At 41.2% G+C, this 27,230-nt stretch overlaps 4 protein-coding genes across 5 annotated transcripts; 1 reads left to right on the forward strand and 3 right to left on the reverse strand.

The window, feature by feature from the left end:
* Positions 1 to 534: 534 nt before the first annotated feature.
* rcvrna (recoverin a) lies at positions 535 to 2,595 on the reverse strand. Its single transcript, XM_041957036.1, has 3 exons — positions 2,102 to 2,595; positions 1,444 to 1,555; positions 535 to 1,336 (listed from the first exon to the last, which is right to left on the reverse strand). The coding sequence occupies exons 1-3, from the start codon at positions 2,480 to 2,482 to the stop codon at positions 1,218 to 1,220; spliced, it is 612 nt and encodes a 203-aa protein (XP_041812970.1). The 5' UTR covers positions 2,483 to 2,595; the 3' UTR covers positions 535 to 1,217.
* Positions 2,596 to 8,201: 5,606 nt separating this feature from the next.
* LOC121620373 (germ cell-specific gene 1-like protein) lies at positions 8,202 to 15,226 on the forward strand. The gene is made up of 5 exons (XM_041956404.1): positions 8,202 to 8,505; positions 9,559 to 9,606; positions 10,558 to 10,710; positions 13,713 to 13,824; positions 14,923 to 15,226. The coding sequence occupies exons 1-5, from the start codon at positions 8,202 to 8,204 to the stop codon at positions 15,224 to 15,226; spliced, it is 921 nt and encodes a 306-aa protein (XP_041812338.1).
* A 3,735-nt stretch (positions 15,227 to 18,961) lies between these two features.
* On the reverse strand, positions 18,962 to 20,525 carry LOC121621377 (protein NATD1-like). The gene is made up of 3 exons (XM_041957817.1): positions 20,321 to 20,525; positions 19,495 to 19,613; positions 18,962 to 19,412 (listed from the first exon to the last, which is right to left on the reverse strand). Exons 1-3 carry the CDS (start codon positions 20,472 to 20,474, stop codon positions 19,296 to 19,298), a joined length of 390 nt encoding a protein of 129 aa, XP_041813751.1. The 5' UTR covers positions 20,475 to 20,525; the 3' UTR covers positions 18,962 to 19,295.
* A 777-nt stretch (positions 20,526 to 21,302) lies between these two features.
* On the reverse strand, positions 21,303 to 26,821 carry LOC121621130 (dehydrogenase/reductase SDR family member 7C-B-like). Of its 2 annotated transcripts, XM_041957461.1 has the most exons (8): positions 26,719 to 26,821; positions 25,391 to 25,470; positions 24,578 to 24,755; positions 24,357 to 24,469; positions 23,660 to 23,870; positions 23,450 to 23,542; positions 22,932 to 23,084; positions 21,303 to 22,002 (listed from the first exon to the last, which is right to left on the reverse strand). In XM_041957461.1, exons 2-8 carry the CDS (start codon positions 25,442 to 25,444, stop codon positions 21,797 to 21,799), a joined length of 1,008 nt encoding a protein of 335 aa, XP_041813395.1. In that variant the 5' UTR covers positions 25,445 to 25,470; positions 26,719 to 26,821; the 3' UTR covers positions 21,303 to 21,796. The 2 variants fall into 2 exon arrangements, with proteins under 2 accessions (XP_041813395.1, XP_041813396.1); XM_041957462.1 differs by lacking the exon at positions 25,391 to 25,470 and having other exon boundaries at positions 26,719 to 26,814.
* Between the last annotated feature and the right edge of the window lie 409 nt (positions 26,822 to 27,230).

Raw genomic sequence — 27,230 nt, forward strand, 5'->3', positions numbered from 1 at the left:
AAAACCTGAGTGCTGAAAATTAAAAAAATCTTGAATATGGCAATAAGTTTTTAGGTTCAAACAACATGTGACAAGGCGCAGTGGAAAAAGACTTCATGACATACATGATGAGTGACTTTAACATCACTGAACGTTCCACTAAAGAGAAGAACACATCACATCTGTGGAGCGACGCCGTCACCTTCCTCACATTAATGCATGAAGCTAACTCTATAAACAGCATATTCCTGAAGGATCAGGCTTTTCGCATTGTTTTTCACTGTTTGGGCTCATAACTGACATCATCCTGTTTCACCTCCTTCTTCTGCAATGGTGGCACCAGACTGGAGAATTAGCACCACCGACCGTCAAGCTACACCAACCAACAGTAAACATTTGCAGTGAAAACTTTGCGCTACACTTGGATGAAAATCTGGCTAATGAAGAGAAAAAGAGAGGAAACACCCAAGCAAAATGCATTCATGTTTCTTCCTCTGTTCCATTTGAACATCAATAAATTAATCTTTAATTCAATACAAAAAACACATGATTCCACTGCAGTCAGAGGCAGTTACAGCTACTCTGCTAGCTAGGCTAGTTAGCGTTTAGCAGGACCAGGTTATCTGGTGTTTTTGTTCTTAATTATGATTTTAAGATATACCTGTCATCTAATTTATTTGGTATAACAGCTACTAAGATTACTGAGCATTCAAGCTGATGTTTTATTTCCAGGAAACAGGAATTATAAATGGGTAAGTTAGCTTTGGCTAATTTTTTGCTAATAGCATACTAGCTAGCCTTAACTAGCTAGAGTGTGGCCGCTGCAGTTTGTTTTTTCTTTTATCTCTGTTAGTTCTTATAACCCTTTTCCCAAAAATATACATTCACTGGTACAGTATGATACGGTCATTTCTTTGTAATGTAAAGTTTGAGCAAATATGTAGTTAACTGCATTTCTACAGTGTAAAACACAGTGTAACTGCAAAAAGTTTCATACTCAGGACTTTAATTGTCATTTTTAGAGTTCCTCTGTTTCTGTTTTCTAGTAATAAATGCAATTAACTAATTACTTTCTGGGTACAAACACAAAAAATGCAGTCCATGAATGAGTGAAATAAAAAAAGAGGGAGATGTAGGTGAAGCAGACAAACAGCCAGATCAGGTTAGATTTAAACAGAAAAATAAAACAGTCTTAAAACCACATGAAGGAGGCTTTTACCACTTTTTAAGCTCATATACTATTGCTTCTTCTCTTTCAGCTTGTCTTTGATTTTCTGAGGCTCATCATATTGTATCAACCGCAGGATGTCCTTGTTGTCCATCACACCCTGAATGAACTCCCCCTCTGAGATTTTATCTGGGAAAAGATGAAAAACAGCAGAAGCAGAGGAGCATCAGCACATGTGGGTCACTCTGAAGGTAAAGAAAAGCTTTCAGACAGAAGGAGTTAATCAATCGCGTTACCGTTTTCCTTCTTCCCAAAGAATTCCCAGATTTTTTCAGCCCGTTTCTCTGGTGTGTTTTCGTCCTCAGGGAGGTTCTTCTGGTCTTCAGCAGGAATCATGTTGAATATTGACTGCATGAGAGCAATTTTTACACGTTTCACAGTGCTTTTACGATACAACATACCCTAAAGAAAAAAGAATCCATTTACTTTGCGGTACGCCTTCAGTTAAGGCTGAAATGATCAGAAAATGTCATACATCGAGCAGCATTTGCTGGTTCCAGCTGCTTTGTATGAAGGTAAATTAAAGATTTTGGGGGTTTTCTGACTGACAATGGACGTAATTTTTATGGACTAAATGATTATTCAAGAGACCTGGTTGTTATTCTGCTTATAAGGATTTAAAACCATGTGACCAAGTCTACAATATTAGGGACTCATTAATTACTTACTCACAATCCCAGGCAGCTACATAACAAAACTGTTTTCTTTTGATTCCATTAGAAACATTTTTGAAGGAATAAAGGCATAAAGCGATAAATCATCCGCCAAGCAGAAAATAAATAAATTAAACCAAAGGTCGAGTACTTAACCTATCAAGTAACTGACGTTGTGAGTAGCAGCTATTGGCTGCTCTGTTTTCTGCACCATCTTGATGAAAGAAGAAAGTTTAAGTACCCGGACAATCTCTAGGATTTCATTATTGCTGATGGTTCCATTCCCGTCCACGTCGTACAGGGCAAAGGCCCACTCCAGCTTCTGCAGAGTCTTTCCCCCGGATGTGAGGTGCAGCGCGACTATGTACTCCTTAAAGTCCAGAGTGCCATCTGCGTTGGTATCAAAGCTCCTGAATACGTGCCGTGCGTACTCTGTGGGGTCTGCATTTGGGAAGAAGCTGGCGTAGATGCCTTCAAACTGCTCCTTGCTGATCTTCCCGCTGGGACACTCCTTCAGAAAGGACTGGTACCAGGTGCACAGCTCGGTCTCGGAGTATTTCGTGTTGGATTTAAGATCTTCCAGGAGCTCCTTTGACAAAGCGCTGCTCTTACTGTTTCCCATCCTGCAAACCGTCACGAAGCTGAAACTTCCTCTTCTTCTTTCGGCCCTCTTGCTTTCCTGTGTTTGGGGTTAAAACCTCTGCAGCACTCGGTTGAGATCCTCTGCCTTGTATTCACCCCGGCAGCCCCTTCAAGGTGCCAAATGGGATTATGGTCATCACTACCTAAATCCAGACAGCTGTCTTGAAGATTAAGGGGATAACCACGTCACACCACTATGACACCTTTTGGAAGACACAGTTAAATACTACAGGATTAAACACAACAGGTGGCTTCACTGTAAAGGTCAACATCTGGGGCACTTTGCGCAGCATTATTTCTTAAACTACAATCCCATCTGCCTCCTCTGGGATTAATAACTCATTGTAAAACATGATTGGGAATAGAAGTAGCATGCTATCAACCAGGATTTCCCTTTAATTTAGCGACTATAACCTCCTTTTCTCTGTTTTTATGTTTGTTTCTTTAAATGCAGTCAATTGCTTTGCTTACTTTATTTTGCTTATTTGGCAACAGAATCTTTATGTGAGCTTTGCATCAATCCATTGTGCATTTATTTTATGTTCTTAGTCATTTAGTTGTTGTTATTTATGAGCTAATTCATGTTGGTAGTAGTGACAACATCTTACTGTACTATTATAGCTAAAATAATGGGGTATAGTTTTTATCTGTACCAGTGATTCATACTTCCTGAGTAATGTTAAATAACCTATTAAATCAAGTAATATAACACTTGTGAAAAAAGTGTAATATCATGTAGATTTTAAAGTTGAAACTACATCAGATGATAAACTTTTCTGACAGTCCCTGATAATATTAAATATATTTTTTCTACCAAAAATGAAAGACAAGTCAATTAGATTTTAACAAATTTTTTTTTTTACAAAACCTCATCAACTGCTGTGTAGACAAAACATACTTTAACAATAAGTATCCAACTGGTAATATGCTGGATAATGTTACTCAACTTTAAGGGAACTTTTCAATCCACATCATAAATTAGATGGATTTATAAAATACTCATGATTTCTATGGAGTTCCCCAAGGATCTACCCTGGGTCCATTTACCTTTGACATAAATTACATCGTATCTATGTGCTCATGTTGTTGATGATGATGATCTTGAAAATGACAGTCTTATGTTGTAATGTTCAAGAGGAGTCTGTAATTTTAAACTTGTTTTAAATGCACACAAAACTAAATTAATGTTTTCTAAAATGGTAAAAGGACTGTATTTATATAGCGCTTTTCTTGTCTTCTGACCACTCAAAGCGCTTTACAACACGAGTCTACATTCATCCATTCACACATGGTGGCTAGGCCACCTGCTCATTACGAGCATTAACACGCACATTCACACAACAATGCACAGCATCGGGAGAAACTTGGGGTTCAGCATCTTGCTCAAGGATACTACGACACGTAGACTGCTGAGGCCAGGGATCGAACCACAAACTACGACTCCTCTACCTCCTGAGCCACAGGAGGAATGAAGACAGACTTGTGATCCGAACTAAAATGATCACTTTAAATGGAATTTATGGTGAACAAGTCTGTGAATACAAATATTTGGGCAACTGGATTGAGAAACAACTCGTTTTACAATTATCTTTATTCAGAGTATTTTCTTTTATTACTAGTTGTCTTATATTGCTGTTTTATTGTTACTTTTTTCTGTTGGTTTTATTTGTTTTCATTTTTGTTTTTGTGTACACCTGTAAAAGTGTTCCTCAATGCATTGTAAATAAAGGTTATATACTTAACATGGGTCTTTGTCCAGCCAGCACTAACAGGGCAGTGATGGATTCAGACGAGGCCGACCGGACGCTGGGGAGCGTTGTGAAGGCCTGCATGGGGTTGGCTGCTCCTCTACAATGGGATGAGATTATCTGTGTCTCTATAGTCTCAGACCAGATTACAAGACCATCTGCTGCAGTGGTGCCAAAACCACAGCAAGTGGAGGCAATTAAAGCACTGGGATGAGTGCTGTGTTAGGGCAGCCAAGTGCCCAACAATCCTGAAGCCCTCCACTGTGGATGCCGTTTGATGCAGTTCAATGAGACCAAAACCCACATTAAAGTATTCATCATGAAGGTGAGAGAACAACAGAACAGTACAGCGCAGCTAATTTACCTTATAAGTATGCATCCATCCTGATAACTTCCATCTTTTGCTCTTTAACCACATTTTCACCAAACGTTACAATAATAAAGCTGATTGATTGTAAAATGGCATTTGATGATTACAAACTTAGCTCACAGTTTACACTAAAATCAATATGTGGTCATTTAAGTACAATCTTGAGGGACTTTACTGTGAGTATTTCCATTTGTTGCTACTTAATACTTTTGCTCGACTGCATTTCAGAGGGAAATATGTAGTTTTCCTTTATTTTAAATATTTAGTTTCTGGTTACTTTGCAGACTCAGATTATTAATTCAAACATATTTTATAGATCAAGATGCTCAGCAGCATATAACACTAGCTCCAGCAGCAACAAACAAATAATGCTTTCACATTCATGCATCAGTAATTTTTGGGACCGTTCTGATAGAGAGTCCTTTTACTTTTAGTAATTGAGGTATCTTTTGATCCTAATGCTTTTGTATTTGAAGTACTTCTTCCACCCCTGTACACAGTAATATCAACAGACAGATGTTGGTTACACTCAACAATGAAAATATTTTCAAATGAAGTTAAATTCACCACAGCTCACGTCAAGCCATCAGGTCAACCTGATGGATTAGACCTCCAGACCCATGTTAATGTATTTGGGATGAAGGTGAGAGGACGACAGTGCTGAACTGCAGGATGTGTGTAAGACAGATATTGTGACTGGCATCAACATTAATCTACAGTAATCTATCAGTGCTTCTCATGCTTCAGGGACCAAGAGGGCACTGCTTAAGTCTGACACGCTGCTGAACAAAGTGATGCATGGCTCATTATAATCCTGCAGCAGACAGCAGAGTGTATATCCAACTCGTGTGATGGCCTTAAAGGACAGTTCATACACATTTATTCAGGTTTTTTTTTTTTTTCACTTAAGTTAAAGCTGGAATGACAATCCAATACTCAGCCTTCATTTTGCTCCAAAGCCAGTGAGCGTAATCTGGGAGCCTGTCTGAACGCTACCTTTGCAACATCAGATTAGGAAACCCCAAATCATTCTTTAGTCTTTCAAATACCATCATGCACTTTTACATAATCATCCTCAACATTTAGGTTTGCGCTGAATGTCTAGCTTCTTCTCAGGGGAAAAATCAGTATTCAAATCTCTCATCTGTCGGTCGTATACCCTGATAATACAGTGTTCTTCTCTGTCAAAATGACTTTCCCTCTGGCAGGTGTTTATTATGTAAAAAGGGATGAGTGCAGGAAATATTCACTGTACAACAGGCTTACTGCTTCATCAACTGGAATATTTGTCCTGTGTTTACATTTTGATTACATGGAAGCTAATGTTCAGAGTAATCTCTTTGTTTTCGGGGGAATAACTCAGTAAGATGTTGGCCACCACTCAAAGTCCTGCTGTCATCTTTAAAGATGCTTTCACTAAACAATGAATCAACATTTATGGCTGTGAACACTTTTCTACTTATCAACTGCTGATTTGGGAGTTTTGTGGTATCAATTTTGAACACATAAAGAAACATAATAAAAAAAAACATTTATTTTCTGTCTTGCTCGACTATGTAAAGATATATTTAAGATACTCTATATACACTTGCTGTTGGTACATGTATATAAATTTAAAAACTCGTTGCTGCAAAGCAATTCATTAAGCTCCAAATTTCAGGACCCTAGTGGACCATAGTGGACCATGGTGGACCATAGAGGATCATGGTTGGGGTTTATACCTACATGAGTTTAACTCTGCGCTGCTTTGAGCTATATGCTAGCTAAATGCTAAACATGTTAGCATGTTTAGCATTTAGCTAGCATATAGCATATAGCTATAAGCGTGTGCATGTTCACTAGCTTCATTTAGCCTGTTTTTATGCTAACACTTAGCAGTAAAGAGGAAGTACAGCTAAGACTGAGGGGCCTGGTTCTGCTCGAGGTTTCTTCCTGTTAAAAGGGAGTTTTTCTTGTCACTGTCGCCACCTGCTTGTTCATGGTGGGAACTGTTCCTGTGCTCTATGAAAAGTGCCCTTAGATGACATCTGTTGATCATGGGTCGCCATGAAATCTGGGAAAGATATACTGTATATGTTCTAATCAAGATGAGGTACCTTAAATACTGCTATTATATATATATATATATATATATATATATATATATATATATATATATACAGTACATACATGCTAATTCTTGCTAACATTGGCCCTTCATGAAATTTGCTCGTACATCTGTTTCAGTCCGTAGAGGGATTTTTGAAGTAAAAACAGAGAGTATGCAATTTGAAACAAGCGCTACATTACTCATGAACCCTGCTCTCACCGACTCAGACAACGTATGATCAGCTGTGCAGGGGATTGTGGGTCACAATACCCAGAAAAGCATGCTGGCATCTCTGCAAAATGCGACCAGATGCAGTTGACATCCTGGTATTTTTGGCATGCTGCATGTGACTATGTGTTGGGGACATTGTTGCATACTAAATAGTATGGCAGCACAGGTACTGGAATACAACACGCTAAGATTGCCACTGTGAACATGTTAGCATAATGATGCTAGCATTTAGCTGAAAGCACCACTGTGCCCAAGTGCAGCCTCACAGAGCTGGTAGATAGCTGAAGAATCTTTATGTCCGGTCTTGTTAACCATCAGATTTATCCTGAAGGAAGCGCTGTCTTATTACACAAGTGTCAACAGATTGTTTATTTGCTCATCCACTTGACCCAAATAAAATCTGGTGAGGAAATTGTGCATCTCACCTCCACATTTCAGCTTTGAAAATGACAGGGATTTTCCAAAAGCGACATCGAAAGTCTGAGCTACTGAATATTATGACAAAATTGATGTGATGGAAAATTAAAATTGAGAGGAAAGGACAGATGTATGAGAGTAAAGGTAGCAGATGTTTTCTCCTAATGTCTGTCATCTCCTTTACGTACCTCTGTTAGTAATTCGTCTTCATTTGTGTGGTGCGTCCCACATCAGCAGACTATTGAAGAGATTTGTCCTGCGTGCACACACACATTATGGATGGATTTTCATACGAGGCTGTTCATATTATGTCAGCGACTGTCCACTTGATCTTACGTCTGTGGCTGCAATTACTTAGAGATGCGCTCTGACATGGAATGTAGAAAAATCAGTGAATGTAAACAGGAGGAAAATTGTCCTGGATTATAATCTGTGTTCATGGTAATCTTTTTTATTAATGTGCTCAAAGGAAGTCTGGAATATAATTTGCCATTTGTAATGGATAATATTGCAGGCAAAGATTTGTAGAAGGGGAGGAGCGATGGGGTTGGACGAGCAGCAGAGAGTGAAGAGCGAAAGAGTTCAAATGAAGCAGAGGAAAGCGAAGAGTCACTGGACTGCCATGGGTTTCTGTGGAGGTGGAGAGAGTGAATCCTTTAATCGAGGTGGTGCCACATCATTAGAGCCGGCGGAGGGATGTACGGAATTCTCACCCAAGAAGCCTCAAACGCAACAAGATTATGAAGATTTGATATATCTGCTGGGAGGCGAAACACGGTGGCTACATATCAAAAGCCAGGATTAGTTGCCTTTTCATTTCATCTCCTCTGGCCTGGCCTCGACCATGAGGCTAGGGCACGGGCGGCGGGCTTCTCTGGCACTCACCCTCAACTTTGTGGCGTTTGCTTTTGCCTTATCAGCAGTGACCACCAGCTACTGGTGTGAGGGGACCAGGAAGGTGGCCAAACCCTTCTGCACGGGACCGCCGGTGAAGGCGAAGCAGTGGTTCTGCATCCGCTTCAACAGCTCCAACATCAACGACAGCCGGCTGGTCCAGTACATCTTTGAGACGGGAGAGGAGAAGTTTCTTTTGAAGAAGTTCCACACGGGCATTTTTTTCTCCTGCGAGCAGGCCGCCGACATGAACGGTAAGCCTGACCGCTTCAGCTAGGTGTTCAAAAACAGGAAGTGATGATGGAGGACGCACAAATCAGACTCATCAATCTGAAGGCTATAACTGTGAACCCCCGGGGAGTCTGTCTATTCTTTGGTGCTTTATTTACAGTAAGATAACTTTATTTGTACATCATGTAGAGACAAGATGAGAAATCCAGTTGAAGGTGCTGATGTGGGGCCTTCTCACAGTTTCTCATGTTGTACTTGAAATTTTTAAAACTATAAATTCGGAATATTTTCAGTGATTTACAGACACAGATGGACTCCACACAAAAACCACTGGGATAGAAAAAGAATTTCTTTTTTAATCCCCCTTCAGGGAAATTCATCTTTCCACTGGCTAGTACTGTATTACACACAGAGAACTCTAGCCATGTAACTGATGTGGAGGGATGTCAGAGTAATGGGGCGCCACAGTGCGGTGCCCTGAGCAGTCAGGGGTTGGGTGCCTTGCTTAGGGGCACCTCAGCAGTGCCCTGAGGGTGAAGTGGCACCTCTCCAGCTACCAGTCCACCTCCGCATCCACTAGTCCATGCTGGACCCTCTCTGGTACTTTTGGACTGAGCTATTCCCACCCCTACTAAAAATACTTAACATGTCGATAGACTGTATTATAGTTGTTTTTTTTAATTTTCTGCTGTATTTGTGCATATAAATACTGAAACACACTATAATGATATTTTGAATGATTACAACTCAAGATTTGCACATTTCTTTACGCACCTGCATCATTTTTAATGCTTTTTGGGTTTTTCTGGCAGTTTTGTACTTTGCTAAATTGATTAAATGAGAAGTCAGACTTACAGTATTGCTGAGCTTGTACTGAAAAAAATAATACAATGCACATGTGGTGTAAAGCAATGACAGTGTAGAAGGCGCCAGTAAATCAAAAATCAAAACTTTCCTAATTGCAAAGTTTCCTCAAGAAAGCTTTCTGGGAAATTATTCAGAAATGACAAACCTGTAAAATAAGTATGACTGTGTCAGTTCTCACTCAATTCCACTGTTCTTTCTTCTGATCACAGGGTTTGACTGTCGAGACTTCTCAGAGATTGCACCAGAACATGAAAGAGGTTCGTAAAATGATGGTTTGACATTGTAAACGATGAGAGAGAGAAACTGTGATTTATCCTGAACAGGGATGACACTGTGCTGCACTAACATGGCTACTCCCGCTGCAGTTTAAGAAACATTCATTCAGTCATTTTAACTGTCCACCACCAGTCAAACATAACTTTATTAGAATACACAAGTTTTGATTTTGTTATTTAGACTTGATAGACTAGTGTTAAAATGAATGAATGTAAAATTTGCTACACTTTATTCATCTAAAACTTAATTCTAACTTATATTGTAAATTGACTCACAGCTGGAGCGTTTCTGCAGCTTGGATCGGCATAATACTTAAATACTAAGACTACTACGATTCCCATGGTGCATTTCAGCAGAAAACATCCAATCACTGAGCTTGAAATTCTATTATATGCATCAGCGGGTGGAAGCTAAAGATGGAAGAGGTGAAATTTTAACTTGTCATCTATGACGCCATGTTTTATTCACAACGAAGCTTTTTGAATTCGCCACCTCTCTGATACATGGGCAGGCCGAGGATTGTGGGTATTGTAGTATTCAGAACTGTCTGCCAGACTGAATACCGAAGTTTAAATGATATAATATAAAATGTAAACATTTAAATAATTAGAGTTTGTCAAACAGTAAACCTGTAGGATTGTTACATTATCCATGTGAGTGTTAGATAACACTGAGTATATCATGAAGAACCTATACCTATAAAACCTTGCATTTGATCAAGGAGCATCAGTAGCATCAGCCCAGCAGCCGCTGCCCTGATTTTATAAATCGTCTAGATCCAGACGATCAGATTCGGATCTCCAGACCTAAAAGGAGCAGACCTGTTTTACCCACACTCATCTCTGCCTTCAGACAAGCAGGATTATTCATCAGGGCCATGGTATTACGAAGACAACGCAGCTCAATTCTGCCTCCCTCCCTCTGTTTTCCAGGGGTCCTGTGGTTGTGCATAGTGGCTGAGAGCCTGTACCTCACCCTGCTCTTCACAGGCGGGGCCCTGATGACCCTGGAGCAGTGCCCCTGCTTTAGCATCATGAACAAACTGAAGCTCAGTGCCTTCGCTGCCATGTGCACTGCCCTGTCAGGTAACGCTGCTAGGCTCTTTTCTTTCGCTCCATCACCGCCTCGTGTTAACAGCAGGATTTATGCTGGTGTGGTCGAATCCACTTGTTTTGAATGACAGCAGCTAAGGCCGACCTCCCCCCGCCGTGATAAAGCTGCTACACATAGAAATCCCAGTCCAGTTATACAAACATTGCTTTGAGGCTGTGCTGCTCTGGAGGCAGAAATAATCTCACTGGTTGATGTTAACCTCAGTGGGTGGAGCGAAAGACCTGCAGCTTGTCCGGTCGAGTCAAACTGAATCACCGTACAGAAGACAGGAGTTACCGGTTAGCATGTTCGCCTACTGCACATCCAGATGTAAAGTGCTATTCTATAAGTATCCAGTAGCACACCAGAGGGTGTTATAGACAAGCTCAGGGAAGCTGCTGCTCTTTGATGGAGGTGGTTCAGAACAACCAGCTGGTCTTCTTTCTCCTATAAAACTCAAAGATACTGTTTGAAAACATTTAAATGATAAAACAGAAATCTGACCTCTGTGTCACTCATTGTTGTTTTAGAGTGTGGAATCAGCTCATCGTTGCCCCTTGTGGCTATTGGGGGAAAAACACTAACAGTCAAGTACCAGTAGGGGTTTTTCCATCCTCCGACCTCAGGGGGAAGTAATGAGCTCATTCAGGCAAAGTAGACACTGTACTGGAACAGAGCGACACAAACGGGGCCAATATTAAGTCCAGATAAGTGTTTTATCTGAAGTGTTTTCAGACATTGTTTGTTTTTTTTTGTTTGGGTTTTTGTTTTTTGGTTTTTTGGTTTTACAAGAGAAACGACTTCAATGATGAAAACTAACTGCTTGGTTTTGCAAATATATGTCTAGTTAACCCTCCATAGTCAATGCTGCCACAGTAAAATTGATAAGAAATGTAACTGTTGCATCTTTAAATCTGAATAAAATGAACTTTAACGTTTTAATCCTGAAGATTTACATTAAATCAAACCCTCACTTGCACTTTGTCATCAACCACTCAGTGTTTCTACATTCTGTGATTACTCATCTATAAAGTGGTTTTCAGGAGTCACAGGAAATGCAATGTGCTTGTCACATTAAAGAAAAAAAGATTAAAAAAAGAGTGACATAAGATACGATGCTATCTTTTCTGATTATCTAATTTACCTGTGACATCCTCCAGCCTCACCCACTGACGTTCATCTCACCTGAAATTATTTCTGCAGTCCTGCCTCTGAAACGTCTTTTCTGAGTTTTATACTGAGCGATGGCGACTGGGATCTTTCAGCTAAATCCAGCTGGACTGAACCAGTCGAAGGGGTGAAACCACAGCGGGACAGCCTGTCATGTAATGCCAGTTTAAACTGCCATAAATCTGGATTAATTCACAGGGATTCATGTTTTCAGAACAATGTCTGTGTTCCAAAATGTTGAGAATACTCCCGCACACGCTCTGCTGGAATATTTATTCATTTGCATGCAGTATGCACATATGTATGGATTGATACTGTAGAAGCTGCCTCAATTATCCAATCAGAGGACCACCAGGTTACTAAGTGAAGAAAACATAATGCTAAAGATTAGAAAAATATCATTACAACTATGTTTTAGTGTACTATGGCCACAGGAGGAGTTAGAGTTGTCGACAAATACTCTGATAAAGCTTTATATCTGCTAGCTTGCGCTGTCTGTAATGTGGCATGTATTTAAAGTGAGGACATCTTTGCTGTAAATGAGTCAGAGAAGCAGCAGGGCAGCAGGTCAGGCTGGCTGATGGCTGACGGTCAGCCGGCAGCAGCGAGCATCCAGAGCAGCTAACTGTGCCGCGTCCACGCGCTTCCTCGGAGGATTTGCTGGTTTGTGGACTAATCGGATTGGAGCCGGGGCAGCGGTTTTGGGCTGTGCCAAGACCTGCCCAGAGGAGCTCCCTCCCTCCCGCCCCCCTCTGCTACCCCCATCCCCCGACTCCCATCCCCCCCTGTTGTTACGAGTTAATCCCAAGAAAAGCAGCTGTGGAGAGGCAGACTGCTGGATGAGAGGGGGCCAGGATCCGGCACTGAGATAGCAGAGAGGCCAGTTCACCTCAGCAAACAGGAGGTGATGTTCAGTCTGAGTATCTCACATCTCAGCTCTGCTCAGGGGCTGGAGACAAAAGGAAAAGATGGTTTCAGGTTTAAACATGACTAAACTGAAGCACAGATCCACTTTCAGCACATATTTGTTTCTATAACTACAACCAGTGCACTTCGTTTTGCCTTTATAACAAGGTGCACAAAAACCTCTAGTTCAGTGGAGTGAAATCACATGATCTGTTATCGTCAACAAGAGGTTAAAATAGGAATGTTTGTCAGTTATACGTCGTTTTTAAATGAAGAAAATGACTTTGTTTTATGTGTACGATGTCACAGATTTATCACCTGAATCAACTCTGCAGAGTGTTTCAGAGTTACTCACTCACAGATCTCTTTTCACACCCTTTTCCAAGAAAACTGCAACCAGTGCACTTCGGTTTGCTCTTATATGGGAGGAAAGCATTGCCGTCCTGTCCTCTTTGTTGTCTGTTGCACTTGTGATCACACCTCTCATAACGGGTGTGGACAGGTGAGCTCAGGTGTGCTGAATGTAGCTGTAAGGACGGGAAAGCGCACCTACATGGAGGTGATAATCAAACAGCAGCACATGGACTGTTCTCTCAACACAACTAATCCAGTGTATAATTAGCCGACTGCCAAGGCTTTACAGCAAGAACCCTCGGTTCACATCAACAAAAACTCATAAAAAGGAGTGTATTTGGTTTGATCTTTATGAACGTGTTCTTGTTATGTCTTTTTAAACATGAGTCAGAGGTCTGTGATCACAAAGAAAGAAAACATTTTTCACATGGAGATCAGAAGCCTCTTTAGTCCGCATGTAGCTGAAGTAATACATAGTTTTTGTCAGTTGAAAATATTAAGTATTCACATATATTCAGATGTTCTTATTACTGCACAATACACACTGATTTGCTCTTGTTCTCAGGCCTTTGTGGGATGGTGGCCCACATGATGTTTACCACCATATTCCAGCTGGCTGTCGCTATGGGGCCCGAAGACTGGAGGCCCAAGACCTGGGACTACAGCTGGTCTTATGTGTAAGCCCTTTTTACATTTACTGAAAAAATGTGTCATCCAGTCGAACTGACTTAAAATTGAAAAGAAATCAGCATCAATCTATATCTTTGGTGTTTTTGTGTACTTGTTCGGTCAAAATTGCCATCAACAAAAACGCCCAGCTAACAATATTTTACTGTAATTTGATGAGTCTGATGTCTGTGTAGTCGACCATACATCACCCAGGGCGCTAACGATATTAGCTCTTTTTAGTTCCATGTGTAATTTTAACACTCCGATGTTTCTCTGTGACACCTGGGTTTTGCACATTAGTTACTCCATATCGTGGTTTGACGGAGTAACATATGCCGTTCGGGACTTCCTGTTGCTGTGGTTATTTGTCATCAGCACTGTTGGACCCATGAAAGAGAAACAGCTAACGTTAGCTAACACGAGCAGCAGATGACTCAACAAGTGTTGCAATAACACGTCTACTGGGAATCGGTGCTAGCATTAGCAAGCTAGGCTAACTAGCCTGCACTTTATGAGTGAAAAACAAACTTAACAGTACGGTGGGTCCTTCAGGATGTGTTGTAGACATCTTAAATCATTTAAGTTATTGGAAAAGGGATGAAAATGTCATGTATTGTTCATATAGTGTTCATTGACTTATTGATGTGCCGCGTGACTTGGAAGGTTGCTTGTTGGTTAAGCATCAGTAATTTTCTAATGTTTCATCACTGAAACATCAAGCTAATACTGCTGCAACGCACAGTGAGCTAATTTTATACTAGCTGTTAGATAAGCTGCTAATGATAGCTGTAATTTTGCACTTTGTGTTTGGTAACTTATTTAATCCAATATATTGTGGAATCGTTTAGGGCACAATATGTTGGATCGATTCACACAGTAACTGTAACATGCTAGTAAACAGAAAGTGATGTGGTGAACAGTAACTGTTTCCACTAATATTGTGTGTCCAAAAATTGTTTTACTGTCTTCTTGATGAATAAAATTTTATAGATTATCAGAATTATTATCAGACTGGAGAATTCAAATTCCAGTTTGACTGTTAATTTGGCTGTTTGGTAAGAGATCTTGAATGGCGGTGTGACTTTTGTTTTCAAACCTCTTCTCAGCTTAGCGTGGGGCTCTTTTGGCACCTGCATGGGCTCTGCAGTGACGGCGCTCAACAGGTACACCAAGACCATCATAGAGTTTAAATACAAGCGGCGGAACATCGAGAAGAGCCTCATGATCAAGCAGAAGATGATGGAGCTGGACCTCCCAGAGCAGATGTGGGACATGTACTTGACTGCTGTGCCTGCCGATGCCGAGGCACAGCTGGAACTGCCTGTCAACGGCCACAAACCGTCCACGGGGACGACGTATGTGGTCGAAATGGACAACGTACCAGAACAGCAGGGAGAGGCATACTGCTAAAAATGGAGTCACTGTCCCTGTCCTCGTGCCCCACTGGAACAGTTCTCGGCGCTGATTTCCTGGGTCTGGATTGACTCTTGTTCTTGGATTAACATTTCTAATACAGGAGAATGTTTGTTTGTGTTGTTCCTTGCCGCACATCACGGCATGTGTGTCTGGGAAGCCCAGATTCTTTTTCTGGACATAATGTAACACGGTCGGCTTTGACGGAACATGCAGTTCATCAGATTCTTTCCATGCGATATTATTCATGGGAGGAAGGGAAGAGGGCTGCAATTTCAGCGTCTTCACACTAATCTGTGGCAAGCTGCAGGATGTGCAGGCTGCTGCTGCAACACGGATCCTTTATGTTTCAAGTAAGGAGATCTTTTACTGAACTGGCCTTTTTTAACTCAAGTTCCTTCAAAATTCGACTTATCTGTTACTTTCGGGGACGAGGGTCAGACGCCTACTTAGCAAGATGGACAATGGTTTGGACTGGCTCAGAAAATTATATCAGTTTGAACGTTATTGTTCTATACCAACATGGATTGACTGGATGAATGGGACCAGACACAGGAGCCAAAGGTCAAGGCACTGTTAACATTTCTTATTGGAAAGTCAAACGACTACAAATAGACACAAAACAACTACTGAGTCTCAAAACGACCACAAAGAGACATAAAACGACAACAAAGACACAAAAAATCAAGACAAAGACTCAAAATTACTTTAAAGAGAGGCATAAAATGACCAATAAACACACAAAATGATACACAAAGTTAACCATGAGATGGAAAACAGCCACAAACACACACAAAATGACCACATAGACACAAACATTGTGACAAAGAGACAAAAAATGACTACAAAGAGACACAAGACGACCACAGAGACGCAAAACAACCCCAAAGAGACACAAAATGACTACAAAGAGACACAGGACGACCACAGAGATGCAAAACAACCAAAAAGACACACAAAATAACCATAAAGACAAACATTTTGACCACAGAGACGTGAACGAAACGACCATAAATGATGCAGCTGCAGCTGTTTTGTGCCTCTTGGGGCTCATTGTCTCATGATCCGTCCATGTATACCATCACGCGTCCACGGAGAGATTATCCTTGTCAACAAAAAGTCCGTCTCATCTGTGAGTGTTGTAATCATGACTGTCGTTCAGGAACAGATGGGATGAGCTGATTTTTCCAAGCTGTTCTGGGTTCATCATAAAGCTCATATGAGGCTGAGAAGATCAGACGGAGCTTGTGGCCGTATTGATGATCACTACTTGGCAGGCAAATTTACAGTATTATACGTCTGCAAATGTGCTTGAGAAATGCTGTTAAAGGCTTTTTTCCACACTTTTGATGGTGCATTTATTTGATTTTTGAAATCTAGCAGCAGCATTGCTCATATTAGAGCTCCTCTGGTTGCCATTTGGATTCATTTCACCGTTTTTATCCTTGTTTCAATTCTGTCACTGACTGCTTAAGCTGCCGTCTCTGATTCATGTGGGACTGACGCTTTTTGATGGGTTCTTATTGGTGCAATGGATGTTGAACATTTTCTAATATGAGATATAAATCAAACGTTGACAGTACTCGACCAAAATAGGAGTGAAGGGAAATGTGTATAATGGAGTAAGACTGACATCTATTGGAACAAGATATGATTCGCTGACTGTGATCAAGTGGGCGGGAAGCCTTTGTACTTCTTTCACAGCACAGAACATGTTTCTGGATCATTTGATCCCAAAGCATAACTGTCATTGAAGATGTGACAAAGATGCTAAATAAAGTATGATTCGCCCTCAGAATGTCGTTCTCAACAGCTCTGTTTGCCCTGATTGTCGTTCAGCTTCATGCTTCTCCTGCAGCTGCTGATCTCCCATCACTTGTTCTTCCGTTCGACTCTGCAGACGACCTGACACTGGTGAACCACAGGAGTTACTTCTGCTGCCGTGGTGGCAGAATAATCTCATTAGGTGGAGACAATCCAAGATAAACAGTGTTCGTAAAGCATGTGCTGTTTTCATCTTAGATTCTGGATTCTAGATGGTGAAGACGCAGCTGAAGGACAATCAGTTTCTTATGAAACGGGTGTTATTTTTGTTGTTTTTAGCCATCAGTTATTGTCTTGTGACATGGGGACGCAGCAGCTATTGACACAAGCTTACAACTGAGTGCACGAGGCTGCTACACAAGAGGTCTGTCACTGTGTGATCATGTTATTGTGTTTCTATTAATATAATGTCATAAGCGGACATTTAACTTCCTGTGCAAAGCGTTCACCAGCTACTGCAGAGCTACCTGCCGGTTCAAACTCACACACACATCTGTAGCTCATGTTGACAGCAGTTTTACAGATGGCAGCACCTTGGTCCAGACTGAAATATCTCAACAACTATCGGATGGATTGTGGTGAAATAGAGGTGTGAATAATGGTGGTGCTCAGAGGAGAAACTCTTGTAACTCTGGTGATCTTTAGACATTTCCTCTGTCTGTGGGGTGTGAGAAGTCCCAACAGTTATTGAATGGATCACCATGAAATTAGATAGAAACAGTAATGTCCTCCTCAGGATTAATTATAATAACTAATTATAACCTCGCTCCATCCTCGCTGTGAACCACTGAGCCTTTCCAGGATGATTCAGACCCAATCATGATACTCTCACCTGTTACCGAGCAACCTGTTTACCTGTGGAATGATCCAAACAGGTGTTTTTGGAGCGTTCCACATCTTTCCCAGTCTTTTGTTGCTCCTGTCACAACTTCTTTGAAACGTGTTGCTGCATCAAATTCAGAATAAGCAGATATTTACAACAATCAATGAAGCTGATGCATGCATGTTAGCTCATGCTAACATGCTAAACTAAGATGGAGCAGGGTTAACACTACAGACGTGTGTCAGCATTTTCCTCGTATGTTAGCATTTCACTCAAAGCAGCACTGTGCCTACAAACAGCCTCACAGCCTCCAGCAGCTGTCGAGGTTTGATTTCACACGATAAGTGAAAACTTTGACCTGCTGGTGGCGCTAGAGGAAAAGTCAGAGGCTCGCCGGCGTCATCCGGATTCCTTGTCTGAAAACAACAATCCAACAAATAGTTCTTGTAATGTTTCTGTCGTTGCTGTCTAAAAATACTGTTCAAATCTTACTCAAAATGTGCATAAGTACTATCAACAAAATGTAATTAAATGTCAGAGTAAAAGTACTTATCATGCTGAATGGCCCTCTATAGGATTATTATCACTTATTCATTTAAGTTTGAGCAAAGACCTCAATCATAAGGACATTTCTATCTTTAATCAAGTCCTAAAAACCTTTTTCTGCATGCAGTGAGAATATTTCAACCTGAATTGAATTTATATCAACGTGTTTAAAACACTGCAGGCTCACTGCAGGAGTCTGCAGGCTATTAAATGTCCTCCCCTCGGATTAAAACACGACCCCGCTGCTGCAGGTCTGACTAAAGGACCTTCATAAAGGACTCAACAGGCACCTTCCAGGCCCACGCAGATATGGACAAACCAGCATTTACCTGCTCCACAAGCTTTACTGCCACCTGGAGAGGCCAGGAGACCAGGACCAGACCTTTCTACACTAATGAGACTCCTGCTGGAGGAGAGGCCTGCAGGTGGATGATGCAGCAGCAGCACAAAGTGAGAGTTTGTTCACCACTAAAGCAACATGTTGGACCTCGTGCAGAAACAGATGTAGTTCTTTAGATTTATTCTTCTTTTAAGGCGGATTACAGACACAAGATTAAAAAAGTGCAATCTGATACAAAAGGATCAATTTAAGAGTTTCAAGTTGACAAAATAAAATCAATATCATGCAGTTTGAAGAGCTTTACTCCTATTTCCCACATAATATGGATTATACTGTGAGTAACTTTAATGGGTTTGATCAGGCATTTCTATGTGAGATTTTAGACAAATCCACAGTAATATAATCAATATTCATGACCATGTTGCTGCACATTGTGCAGATCAAGTAGCTTTACAGTTCTGTCCATTAAGGTCTTTGAGGTTGTAGTTGATTTGACGTTCTGTCCCAGGCTGCACTGGACAAACAGGCTGCAGTCAAGTGACAACAAGTTCTTTATAATGCTGTCGTGGGTGGTCTTCAATATATTTCTTTATATACCAACAGGAGATATGAGCCTTGAGGTTTTCTTCAACCAGGAAGTCCATGGCAGCCTGTAAAAAGAGCATCACATACATAAGAACATAATACTTGGCTTGTCTAATGCCTGGAATGCCTGACAGGTTGAAGTCTTACCTGTGACAGCAGTGCAGCAACACCTTGGCCCCTGAAGGTCTCTGGTACATAGGTTGACATTAGATCCACCTCCTTCTCCCCGGTGAATCTGTAGCGCAGCACCGCACAGTCATGGGACCCTGTGGACAGAGGACACCAAGACGTCACACCACAGTTGAAATTACTGGAATCCTAAAGGGGAGTATGGTGGTTTACAGATGTGCAGAGCCAGCTGGAGGCTTTCACAGCTGCTTCGGGAATCACAGACAACAAGCAAATCAAACATGTAAAATCACCTGGTTACTTTCAATTATTCAAGTATTTACTGAATTACCTTTTGTTTTCAAATGAAGGTGCAATTACCGCCTCTTTTTTGTTTAATTCTAACAGGGTGAGGGTCAATGGGTGGAAATGAACTTCCTGCTTGCGAAACTTCATCCAAAAATACCCTTATTTATGTGGCCGCCACATGCGTGCTACAGCTGCTCAACAAGCCACAAATGTCCTAAAATGCGTCATTTTAGCTGATGATACGTATGCCGAACTGTTTGGTGCTAAAAAAAACCAATCGTACGAAGTACAACTCATCCATATCGTATGTTCAACCGTTGCTTTTGGGCAAAAGAACCTTAAATTCCACGATTTCTTAAATGAAGTTTCGCTAAGTGTTTTCCTTCCGAAAGTGAAGTCGATATTTGAGAAGAAGCAACGACACAGCTCTGTATTCTGACGGTAAATTAATCCATCACACAGATTTCTGTGTGTTCAGCAGGCCGCGAGTGGACGCCGGACCCCCTTCAGGACCTCCGCCGGTACCTGAGCGTCAACCCCGGCTCCCCTTCCTTACCAGCCCCGCTGCCCGGAGTGACGGTGAAGCGCCGGTTCTGTCGGTCATGTTCCACCGTTAAACTGCAGCTGGAGCTCAACGAACTGAAGGCGGTCGGATATGAGTTCACTCTGAGAGACAGCGCAGTGAGTCTGGGAAATATTTTAAAGGCCATTTTTACATGAAAAGACACGTAACTCTGAACAGCGTGTAGTAGTAATAGTACAGACCGTCCACCAGGGGGCGCAACACGCACACAAGACAATCATTAACGTTTCCATAACCTTTCTTTGACCTCTACAGGATATAATGAAAATGTCTTTCACTGCTCAGCCAACGCACACAACATAACCAGTAATCACAGCCAAGATTTAATGATGAGAAAAGACAGTTATTTACATGCACAGCTTGTTTTAAATGAAAACTGTGGACACAGGCTGCAGGTGCTGTGCAGTATGTCAGTGTCATGTTATCTGGTAACACTTTACAGTTCTCTAATTTCCTTATCATTTTCCGGGACATTCTCTAGAAAGATCTGTAAGATTTAGTATTAAAAGTATTCAATCATCACCTTCCAATAAATGTTCTCCAATTATTAAATATCAGTTAACTGCTAGTACAATACAGAGTCTAGAACTGGTAACGTCTGAGCCACTTAAGAATGTAGTATAATAAAAAGCCTTAATAATGCATGGCTATTAATTTAAAATACAGGTAAGCACATGCCTGTGCATTTCATAGAGTGTTTAAATCAGCACAGCAGGTGAGCTGGACATTTGTCCAGAGGCAAGTAAACAATTCATGGACCGTTAAAGTGTATAATAATATATGAATAATTAATTGGGTATAAATTGGATCTATTGAATAAATCCTTTAAAAAAATCAAATTTTCCTTACAAGTAGTAAGTAGTTAATTAAGTCTGGTTGTTCTTTGAATAAAAAAAAAAACAAAAAAGAACTTTTGCATTAAGGCTTACACATAAATACTTTTATTTGTATTATAAATGTTATCAAGCCCACAAAAACAGGATTATACACAACAACTGACCATTATGATATTACATTATGTCAATTCTGCAGTCAGATGATCATTTTATATATGTTGACCTGTAAAATATACAGAAGCTGATTCTTTCTGATGGAGAAACGATGGAAAACTGTGTACACTTATACATACGTGGTGTGCTTTGGATTTCATTACAACTAAAGATGGTTTGTCCTTACATTTAAGACCAAAACTCAGATGGTTTAAATGCAGTCTGGAGGTTCACATCTTAATTTGTAGCTCATAAGATTGAAAGGAGAGACAGGACAAGCATTAATACACACAAACAACAGATTATCATGTTATTTTTAGATTCCCTGCATGGATGGCAAACACTCGTAGACCTCGCTGTCATTTCCAGCCTTCATTTCCAACGTCTCCGCTGATCTGTGTCCCCCCCTCATGAATATCCTCATCATTAGTGTGCGGCTGCTCGCTGTGTGGCGGCAGCTCTACATCTTCTCAGAGGCAGCGGCGTGGTTCACTCCTGCGGCCATCACAGCGAAGAACACATTAGGGAAGAAGGACCTGGCGTAGATGGCCACCTTGGGGAGCGAGGGAGCAATTACCACCTCTCTCTTCTTATTGTTCAGAGTCTTCACGATCTCGGTCGCTGCCTCGTCTGGAGAAACGCCGAGTGGTTTCTGAGTGTACAACACTGCAAAGAGCAGAGAGAGAGCGAGGTGTGGGCAGGAAGACTAAATATGTATTAAACATCAAAAATATCGGAAAACATGGTCTAACTACCCTCAAACTCAAGCAAAATGAAGATTTTAGATCTTTATTTTATGTATTTTTTGGATACCAGTGGTGGAATTTAATGAAGTAATTTACCTAAGTATTGATAATATGTGTGTACTTTTACTTGAGGACGAGGTAACATGTTAAGGTTTTATAGAGTATTTTTTATTGTAGTGTAAAAGAGCTCAGTATTTCTTCTTCACTTCCATGTTTTCTGTTTGTCTCTGAACTGTGGTTGTCAAATGACATTAAAATGATTTTTAATTTACCAATTTTCTGTATGTTTGAGCTAATAGTTGTGGTAAATGCGTCCAAATATATACAGTATATAAAAAGCTTTTTTTTTTCATATTTCCTGGTAATAAACACTAAAGAAAATTGGGTTTTAATCCAGTACAGAGTAACACCAGGGCAAAAATCAGTTATTACAGTTTAAGAATATGCATGTCAACATAATGCCAGCTGGATTATTAGAAGCAATAGAACTAGATTTGGACACGGGCTCCTGTACAGGACAGGGCCTCAACATCAGGTAGCTGCAGGAGTCGCCTTTTTGCCTTTTTCAGTTTAGAACGATCAATTTAATTATCAGAAAGTAGTTTGTACACAGTAAACTTGGGGCCACTGGGGCCCCTGGTGGTCTGGGGCCCGGGGGCAGTTGCCTGCTTTGCCCTGTTGATAATCTTTATGTAGCACAGAATGAAAAACAAACTGACGCAGCTCTGGTTTATCGTTTATCCTCTGGGGAGCATAAATATCCACAGAAAGTGAATAAATCTGTATCTGTGTTCATTTGTGAAAAACAGCATAATGTTGAGTTTCCCGGTTTTCTTTGATTTTACTCACATGACCAGTTGGAGTTGGAGGAGGCTGCCATGTTGTCGGATGAGGAGGGGCTGATGAAGGTGTGGTTGATGGTGCTGACAGAGATGCCATACTCTTCCACTTCAGCTCTCAGGCAGTCAAAGAAGGCCTGAACTGCATGTTTCGAGGCCGCATCTGGAAAAATACGCAGAGTAACACACCTGAACATCAACACTCCTCACAGGTAACACGTTAAAATATACTGCAGCCGTCTACACCCCACTGATACCATTACCTCATTTTAAGGCAGCAGTATAAATACTGCATGTGCTACTGGAAAAAGGAATCTCACTCTGAAACACAAATGTTGAGCTGCTTGTGATGCTCAAGAAAAAGTCAGAGGTTCATCCTCTGGGGCTCATGAGTATCTGTAGAAAACTTCAATCCAGCCATGCAGAGATACTTCAGTCTGGACCAAAGTGATGGACTGACATGACAGAGTTTGTGCACAGGATTTATAACGAAGCATCGGACTTCCCCTCCTAAACCCCTGAACTCACACGTAGTGCGAAAAGGCACAGCTAGTTTCCCCTGGATGCTGTTGACCAGCAGCAGGTGACCAGTTCTCCTGGAGATCATGGAGGGCAGCACACCTGCAACAGAAATGTTCAACACACTGCAAAGCAAGAAGAAGCAAGCCAGAGAAGAAATGTGACAAGTCTGTCGAACTTCTGCTCACTGAAATCCGATTCTCTCAGGTCCCGTCATACCTTTGGCCAGAGTGGCCGGCCCAAAGTAGTTGTTGTCCATTAGTAACTTGTCCATCTCCAGAGACACACTCTGTGCGGGCGCTTTGACCTTCATGCTGCTGTTGAGGATGAGGATGTCCAGGCAGCCGTAACACTCCAGGATCTCTGCGATCACCTCCGGCATGCTGTCCATGTCTCCGAAATCCAGCAGCACCAGTTTGGGAGGAAACGTCTGAGGAGGAGAAACCGGGATGAGAAGGAGGTCTGCAGTGGAGGAAAGTAACTGAGTACAGGTACTTTACTTGAGTACATCCATCATATGCTACCTTATACTTCTGGCTGTGTTTTAGATGTCTCCAAGCTGTTAGCAGTTCCATTTCTCCTCTAATCTAATAATTCTTTCATTTAAAAGTTGAAATGATCCAATATTTAACCAGAAAAGCAACAATTAGAGAAAAGTCCACAAACTTAATGTAAATTTATGCAGCAGAACTTTGTTTTTCCTTCCTTTCGTTCTCCCATTAATCATCTCATGACGGCTCATTCTCTTGTGACCCTAAACTATCAAACTGTATATAAAGTAGTTCAAACTGGCTCCACCTCGAGCAGCTCCAGCAGTTAGATGCTGCCTGCACATCGATGCATCAGTATGAACAATCCAACAATGTCACAGATATACACGGTGATTACGTTCATGAGTCAGTGCTGGTGGACTTACCACAGTGGGGTCTGAGGCGTTCGCCAAGTCGTCAGCAAGCTGCTCCAGTTTGTCCCAGCTTTTCCCACAGAGGATCAGCCTCGCCCCTCCTTTGTGAAACACACCTGCACACTCTTCAATGACAAGTTTTTTAAAAAAAGTTGAAAACAGGACATAAGAATGACGGAACGGAGTAATTTCTGGTTCGTTTGGTCTTTAACAACAAAGGACGCTCATGTTACCTTTTCCAAGTCCAGACAGAGCATCGGTTATAAGCACCACCTTGTTGCGTACTGTGGTTTTGGAGAACAGACTGATAACGGCGCCATAGAGGTAGAAAAGTCCAGCTGTCAGCACGACTACACATGGCACCAGGAGAACGGTGGTGGTCCACACGGCGTCCATCTCCTGGAGGTTATCCTGAAAAAGGTTTCATTTTTTGATTAAATATGATGAACTGAAATAAAACAGGAAAATATATCTTAGTTATTGCTCAAATGAAATATCGTGGTTCCACATTCTGGGAAATATACTTATTTGCTTTCCAGCTAGATGAGAAGATGAGAAGATTGATATCCTTCTCTATCTCAGCTGGTTAGCTTAGCCTAGCATAAAGACATGAAACAGGGCAAACAAAGCCCAGCACCAGTACCTCTAAAGCTCATAAATGTTAGATCTCGTTTTGTTAATCTGAACAAAAACAAGTGTAAAAACAGCCTTTATGCTAAGCTATGCTAACTGGCTTCTGGTTGTAGCTTCATGGTTACTGTACAGTCGTGAGAGTGCTGTCAATCTTCTCAGATAAATCTTGTGAAGACAGCGAATAAGCAAATTTCCCAAAATCTTGAACTATTCCTTTAAAAGCCAGCAGCGTTGATGTCGTCATCACGGAGGTTAGCTAACGTGTTTTTGTTGTAAAAGCATGTTCGAGGATTTAAACATACTTTTTAGATGGAAAATGATTTTTCTGATGATGAAGATGAGATGGGATGCGATGTCAAAGTCCATTTAGGATGCAGTGGACGTGATTCACATGAAAATGGAGCGTTTCATACCCAAAAGCTCTCCGGCTCCGTAACATTGGACTCCATCTCATCCTCTACAACCATTTTTAAATCTAACTATTCTCACAGCTCTGAAATAAAAACAGAGAAGACACATTTTAACCACGTTCTTCCATTAGGAACAAAACTTAGTGATAAACACAACATCATCAGTGGGTCTGTGTGAGATTTGTGTCTGCTGGATATACATATAATGCATAATTTGATGTGTCTATACTTATACAAGATACATTGACTGAGAGAAAAAACACTTTCATTTTGATGCTGTTTGATGCTGGTTTGGGTTGTTCTGAGCTGTAAATTTTCAGACTTTCGTGTTAAAACAGTGTCATGAATTCACACATGTTCAAAAACTCTGAAGTCAAGCTTGAAGCAGTTTTTACATGGAAGACTCGAAAAGTCGCGCTGTCTCATAAACTGGCCATGACTTCATCTACAGACTATAGCAATCACACATAAAACGATCACAAAGAGACGTAACACAACAAAGAGACAACAAATGAAGACAAAGAGACACAAAACAACCACAAAAAAATGCAAAATGCCGACAGAGACGCAAAAGACAAAGACACACAAAACAAAACAAACCCAACTAGACACAACATTAAGACCAAGAGACACAAAACGAGCTCAAAGAGAAGTAAAACTAGCAGAAAAGAGATTCAAAACAACTACAAAGAGACACAAAATGGCTAAAGATGTGAAACAACTACAAACAGACAAGAAATGAGTCCAAAGTTTTGGGCTCTTGCTGCCATGCAGGAGGGGTGGGGGGCCTCGTCTGTGCTCAGGGGCCCGCTGTCTCACAATCTGTCGTATAGTGTTTAAGACAGAGTCTCTAATAAGACAATCTTTCTTTCACATAAAGAGTAACCTGTTAGAAACCACTTGACAAGTCTCGTCTAACATGTTCTTGTTTTGTCCAGCTGGGAGTTTGCAGATAACCTTTCGGTTGTGGTTTAACATGCCAAGCACCGGCTGTTTGTCCGGGAAGGGTCTTCTAAATATAAACTGCCCTAGAAATAGAAACTGTATCTCTCACAAAGGCTCAGTGTCACAGAGTACAAGCCACATTATTCCACAACAACATCAAGAGCTGCAGAAACACGTTCAAAACTGTGCAGGAGCAGAGAAACAGAGCACTTTTTTATTCTACGCAGCATCTGTGTGCGGTAAAATCAGAGACAAACACAGAGTGACGCTCAAACCCTGCAGCTGGTTGACTCGCACTTTGCACAAGTAACTGACAGATTAAAGAGCGCTGGTCATTACTGACTGACCTGGATACTGCGGGAAATGAATTAGCAGCCAACACTTACTGCTTCTGCAGGGTTCTGGACTCTGGATTTATTCCTCTCCTGAGGAGCTGGAGCTGCACGCCTCAGCAGCTCATTCACGCAGCTCCTCCGACACGGCAGCCGGCCGCCCTGCCACGGCAATACTTTGGGATTTGAGCTCTTTTAATAGCAGCACAGCTGAGTCAGTTATTTTCCATGCATGTTGTCAACATGTTACGTTTAGAATGACAGGAGAGGGGGGCTGCAGGGGAGAGAACAGAGGTCTTTCCATTGGCTGTGGTGTGGCTGCTTTCCTGATATGCTGTTCACTGCAAAGAATAATTATACATAAAGATTTAAGAAGAGAAGCAAGCTTAATCAGAGTCATGTATTTATATCTAAACACATGTTACACTTCCTGAGGACATCCGTCCAATGCAAGTACACATTCACAAACCCGATTAGAAATCATAGAGGACGCTTCAGAACACAGAGCTGAGAATCATCACATTTTTTAATTTTCATTTTCACACAAAAATTTCACACCGAGCTGA

This window comes from Chelmon rostratus, chromosome 17, assembly GCF_017976325.1.
Source record: "Chelmon rostratus isolate fCheRos1 chromosome 17, fCheRos1.pri, whole genome shotgun sequence".
In the NCBI taxonomy this organism is placed as follows: Eukaryota; Metazoa; Chordata; class Actinopteri; order Chaetodontiformes; family Chaetodontidae; genus Chelmon; species Chelmon rostratus.

Bases quoted from the DNA above. Each gene is read 5' to 3' on its own strand.
- rcvrna (XM_041957036.1), bottom strand. From the start codon at position 2,482: ATGGGAAACAGTAAGAGCAGCGCTTTGTCAAAGGAGCTCCTGGAAGAT. The intron at 1,556-2,101 runs GTACTTAAACTT...GCTCTCATGCAG, and splicing joins AAATCCTAGAGATTGTCCGG to TCAATATTCAACATGATTCC. The intron at 1,337-1,443 runs GTAACGCGATTG...ATCTTTTCCCAG, and splicing joins CTTTGGGAAGAAGGAAAACG to ATAAAATCTCAGAGGGGGAG.
- LOC121620373 (XM_041956404.1), top strand. From the start codon at position 8,202: ATGAGGCTAGGGCACGGGCGGCGGGCTTCTCTGGCACTCACCCTCAAC. The intron at 9,607-10,557 runs GTTCGTAAAATG...TCTGTTTTCCAG, and splicing joins TGCACCAGAACATGAAAGAG to GGGTCCTGTGGTTGTGCATA. The intron at 13,825-14,922 runs GTAAGCCCTTTT...ACCTCTTCTCAG, and splicing joins GACTACAGCTGGTCTTATGT to CTTAGCGTGGGGCTCTTTTG.
- LOC121621377 (XM_041957817.1), bottom strand. From the start codon at position 20,474: ATGGCCTTTAAAATATTTCCCAGACTCACTGCGCTGTCTCTCAGAGTG. The intron at 19,614-20,320 runs GTAAGGAAGGGG...CTCTGTCCACAG, and splicing joins CACTCCGGGCAGCGGGGCTG to GGTCCCATGACTGTGCGGTG. The intron at 19,413-19,494 runs GTAAGACTTCAA...CTCTTTTTACAG, and splicing joins TTGCTGCACTGCTGTCACAG to GCTGCCATGGACTTCCTGGT.
- LOC121621130 (XM_041957461.1), bottom strand. From the start codon at position 25,444: ATGGTTGTAGAGGATGAGATGGAGTCCAATGTTACGGAGCCGGAGAGC. The intron at 24,470-24,577 runs GTAACATGAGCG...TTGTCATTGAAG, and splicing joins TCTGTCTGGACTTGGAAAAG to AGTGTGCAGGTGTGTTTCAC. The intron at 23,543-23,659 runs GTATGACGGGAC...TTTCTGTTGCAG, and splicing joins GCCGGCCACTCTGGCCAAAG to GTGTGCTGCCCTCCATGATC.